At 50.0% G+C, this 4852-nt stretch overlaps 1 protein-coding gene across 7 annotated transcripts in view; it reads right to left on the reverse strand.

The window, feature by feature from the left end:
• The window catches only part of DSN1 (DSN1 component of MIS12 kinetochore complex), a 20703-nt gene extending 19396 nt beyond the window's left edge, over positions 1-1307 (reverse strand). For 3 of the 7 annotated variants that reach the window (XM_006144100.3, XM_027770171.1, XM_006144102.3), the window contains exons 1-2: positions 1186-1307; positions 1080-1108 (exon numbers count right to left, since the gene is read on the reverse strand). In XM_006144100.3, the coding sequence (XP_006144162.2) occupies positions 1080-1108; positions 1186-1282 (126 nt within the window). In that variant the 5' untranslated portion in view covers positions 1283-1307. The other 4 variants (XM_027770172.1, XM_027770170.1, XM_006144101.3 and 1 more) reach the window with 3 other exon arrangements.
• Positions 1308-4852: the final 3545 nt, after the last annotated feature.

The following is a 4852-nucleotide window of genomic DNA, read 5'->3' on the forward strand; positions in this document are numbered from 1 at the left end:
CTTCCAATTTCAGCTTCCTTCTCACTAGGGCTTCCCTACCCCAGGACAGGCCTGTGTTTTCCAACCTCTCGGAACTGCCCTCACCCATCTCCTGCACAAATCTCAGCCCGGGTCATCACCCTCTGGTCTGAATGTCTAAAGAACTTACTGCTAGAAATAGTTAGGTCGTCCTTAACACATTGTCACCTTATTTACCAATTACTTTATGTTTAACTAGTTCTTACTCAACACCTTTCATAAGCTAGTCCCCACCTACCCATTTCTACTCTTACTTCCTCCACTTCTTTTCAATCTTTGCACACAACTCCTACCTGTAAAACGTATTCACCCTTTCTAACCTAGCTCAGACGTGAAGTTTTAACCTCACTTCTCTTTGGCAGAGCTGGTGGTTCCACCCTCTGGCCTTAAACTCTGTTTACTGGTCGTCAGCCCTGTATTGGAATTGGTATTCCTAGTGTTTGTCACGGAGCACAGAGTGGAGGAGAGCAGAGATATGACTGAAACATCTCATCTTCCAAGCTACCCCACAGTGCCTATGGCTGTACCACACAGACTCAAGCTCCAACAGCAACTAATGCCTTTTGCGAAGTGCTTACTGTGTGCCGGGACCTGAGCTCCGTTACCGATTTACTTGCAATAGCTACCCAACTTGATTCTATACACAGCTCCGTAAGTGCTATTAACTTCAATCTGCAGACAGGGGAACTGATGCTCAGTGGGACAAAAAGCCCGGCCCAAGTTTGTTACGCTGCCAGCCTGGGGACAGAGGCGAAACCGAACCCAGGCCTGGACCCTCTGCCCTTAGCCGGGTCTCAACTACATCCCGGGGTCTAGACTGCGGGCTCCGCAGACAAACCCCGAGCGGGAGAAGTGGTCAGCCCTAGGTTTCATTCCATCCGGGAGGAGGTGGCGACGACCCCTGCGTCCCTCACTGCCCGGTGCCACCGGACAGGGGACCAAACGGGCCCGGTCGGGCCAAGAAGCCTGACGCTAAAGAGGCTGGTGCTGAGGGCGGTGGGGAGAGAGGGGAGTAAGAAGGGGAGGAGGCACATCCGGAAAGAGGGCTGCAATTTCCTGACCTCAGATCCACGCCCGTCCAGCCTGGAGCCTGAAACAGAAGGCCCAAAAGTCACTCTCCGCAGTCCCAAGTCAGCCCCGGCCCCACACCACTGCTGCGCGAGATACCTGGCCCGGGTGGAAGGCGCAGTCCGCCGTCGCTTCCGAAACTCCCGCCTACCAGAGGCGCCTGCGCGGCCGGAAGCCTGTCTCTAACAAAGCGCATGCGTACACGGGTGTTCGCTGAACTCGCCAGCCCCGCCCCCTGTCCAAACCCCGCCCGGTCTCGGCGGTGACGTCACCACCTCCCTACCCACGCTCCGCCCTAGACCCGCGGTGCTCTGTTGGCCTTTGCTCAGATGAGTTCGTATAAAATGAGTAAACAAAGGCCCAGAGAAATAACAGCCGGAGGAATACAGCACACCAGAAGACAGCTGATGCCCTGTCCCTGTCGCTAGATCATAACCCCGCTCTCTAACTCCAAAACTGTGGGCCGCGACCGCCCCCGAGTGGTCTGAGCTCAATTTGTGTCAGCCTAGCCCACTCCTGCTCTGGGACTGTTTCTCCTGTGGCCCCTTTAATAAATGGCAAAGTTCAGGAACTCTCCTCCAGGCCTCATCACAAACCACTGCTCCCCCAACTGCTGCTCCCATCCTACCCTGCTTCTTGTCCCTATTCTTTGCTCAGGCCCTTTATTTCCTCCTGCCTAGGAAGCTCTTCCTTGATTTTCCTAGAATAACAATTTTAAGCCTTAGCTAAGGAATCATCTCTTCTAGAATCTTCTCTACAGCTGAAAATCATGTCCCTTCCAAGAGCCCAAACCTGTGCCTGCCCCCATCCATTGCTGGTTGGAAGCTCCAGAGAGCAGGCTGCTTCCTCAGCCTTCAGCTTGGCACCAACAAAATGTCCCCTTGTGGGCCAGCGAGGCTTGGTTAAGGTAGCTGGATCCTACATAGCCGACTGTGCAGTTCCAGTCTGATGAAGATTTGAAAAAATGTCAAGAGGAGAATGGAGGAGAAGTGATTGCAGTGTGACCATTCCCCCTGGGGGTGATGGTTGGGGGCACTGGGCTCCCACATGGTTGACCATGGTTTGAATCCCAGACCTGGCAGCTTGCTTTCTTTCTCTCTCTGTGTGTGTCTCACTCTGGTCAAATTGAAATAACAATAATGATAAATAAAGGAAATAATTTTTTTAAATAAGAAGAGCAGTCTACAAAGTCTGGAGGCAGGACTGTGGTCATCCTTCCACAGCAGTTGCGGTCGGTCCTCAGAAATCTTCTGGTAGAAGAAAGAATTCTGCCTTCTGGAAATTTCCACTCTGTGGTTGAAGCCTGTTGGCTTTTTTTTTTTTTTTTTTTGGAGAGGTTTCTGCTATAGGGTGCATGCGCTTGCCAGAGAGACAGAGAGAAAGCGAGAAATCCCCCCTATGGGGGATGGCCACACCACAATCCCTTCTCCTTCATTCTTCTCTCGGGACCTTGGGCACGCACGCACACGCGCCCGGCGTGAGTTTAAGCCACCGGGTCTGGGATTCAAACCGTGGTCAACTACATGGGAGTCCAGCGACATAGCCATTACGCTAACTCCTGGTCCCAAGCCTGCTGGCTTCAATAGCCATCTGAAAACACAGATTTGCTCTTGGTTCCCTGAAGGTCACTTTCTAGGGGCTAGCAGTACTCGGTTCCTTCTATGCTTGCCTCCCTCTCTGAATCCTCTTTTGTCGACGTGTCAAGAGCAGAACTCAGTGTTCCCGGCCAAGGCTAGTCATCCTAAGGCATACTGAGAATATTGTCTCACAGAATCCAGACCCACTACATCATCTATGTCCTTTCCCCTCCCTGTCCACACGATGTATAAAACTCCCTTCCCTATAAGGCATGGTGTGGCCCGGCCCAGCCTCTCCTTTCTGTTCCCAGTCATGATGTGTTCTCTTTCCCCATGGGCTGTTCATCTGCCCTCGGTCTCCCGCCTACAGCACACCATCCACTTCATCTGACAGCATCTCAAACTTAGGTGCCAATTCAGATGCCCCTTCCTCTGCAAAAGTCTTTGCTCATTCCTCTGGGATTTCCCCCCCTTCCTTTGTCATTGACATTTTATTTATGTCATCCGGGCCTATCTTTTCTATCTTCAATGCCAGCACAGGCCTTACTATTAGCCCTCATAAAAACTAGAAGTATCCGAGCCAGCGGGTGGCCTAGTGGTTAAGGCACTGGACTCCCACAAGGCTGTGGTTTGAGTTCCAAACCTAGCAGCTTGCTTTCTCACTTTTTCTCTCTCTGGCGAATTAATAATAATAATAAATAAAATTAAATAATTAAAAAATATATAAAAGTATTATGTGTGGTAGTTAGCTTCTGAGATGGCCCCCATGTATTCTGCCCCATGGTGTTCATGACCTTGTGGAGTCCCATGTTGAGGACAGACCCATGTAACCAATAACATATCACAGAAGTGACAGTGTGTGACTTTCAAGACTTAGTTATGAATGACATGGTGACCTCCACCCTGTTGCCTTGTGGCTCACTTGCTCTGGGGAAGCTTGCTGCCATGTTGTGAAGACACACACACAGCACCATGGAGAGGCCCACAGGGTGAGGGACTAAGGCCTCCTGCAGATCTGGGCCACTTGCCAGGCGTGTGAATGAGCTACTTTGCAAGTTCCAGTCAAGCACTCAAATAACTGCAGCTGAGTGACATCTGTCTGCAACCTCATGGGACTCTGAGCTCCTGAATTCCTGACCCCCTGCATCTGTGGGATATAATGTTTGGGCATAATTAATGACAGGGCAACAGCTAATTAACACATGTCTAAAGTGTCCTTTTGTTGTTTCTACATAAATAAATTTGACAAATGTTGTCTTTCGTAGAAAAAGTTGTTTTCTTCTTTTCTTTTTATTTTAGAGATTTTTGCTATAGAGAGCATGCACTTGCCACAGAGACAGGCATCAAGCGAGAAATCTCCCCCTGGGGGAATGCCCATGTCCCAATCCCTCCTCCTCTTTTCTCTGGGATTTGGAGTATGCGCACACATGCACCTGGCCAAAATCTCAGGGTGCCACTGCATCTGGGACTAGAACCGCAGTTGACCATATGGGAGTTCAGCACCTTAACCACTATGTCACTTGCTGCCCCCCCATTTCCTTCCTATTTCTTTTTTTTGGAGAGATTTTTGCTATAGGGCGTGTGTGCTCACCAGAAAAAGAGAGATAGGGAGACAGAAAGCGAGAAATTACCCCTCAGGGAGGCTATCCACACCTCAATCCCTTCTCCATTCTCCTCTTGGGATCCTGGGCACGCATGCACATGCACCCGGCTTGAGTTTAAGCCACTGGGTCCAGGACTCAAACCTACTCCCACAAGGCTGTGGTTTGAGTTCCAAACCTAGCAGCTTGCTTTCTCACTTTTTCTCTCTCTGGCGAATTAATAATAATAATAAATAAAATTAAATAATTAAAAAATATATAAAAGTATTATGTGTGGTAGTTAGCTTCTGAGATGGCCCCCATGTATTCTGCCCCATGGTGTTCATGACCTTGTGGAGTCCCATGTTGAGGACAGACCCATGTAACCAATAACATATCACAGAAGTGACAGTGTGTGACTTTCAAGACTTAGTTATGAATGACATGGTGACCTCCACCCTGTTGCCTTGTGGCTCACTTGCTCTGGGGAAGCTTGCTGCCATGTTGTGAAGACACACACACAGCACCATGGAGAGGCCCACAGGGTGAGGGACTAAGGCCTCCTGCAGATCTGGGCCACTTGCCAGGCGTGTGAATGAGCTACTTTGC

This window comes from Tupaia chinensis, unplaced genomic scaffold, assembly GCF_000334495.1.
Source record: "Tupaia chinensis unplaced genomic scaffold, TupChi_1.0 Scaffold000115_1, whole genome shotgun sequence".
Taxonomy (NCBI): domain Eukaryota; kingdom Metazoa; phylum Chordata; class Mammalia; order Scandentia; family Tupaiidae; genus Tupaia; species Tupaia belangeri.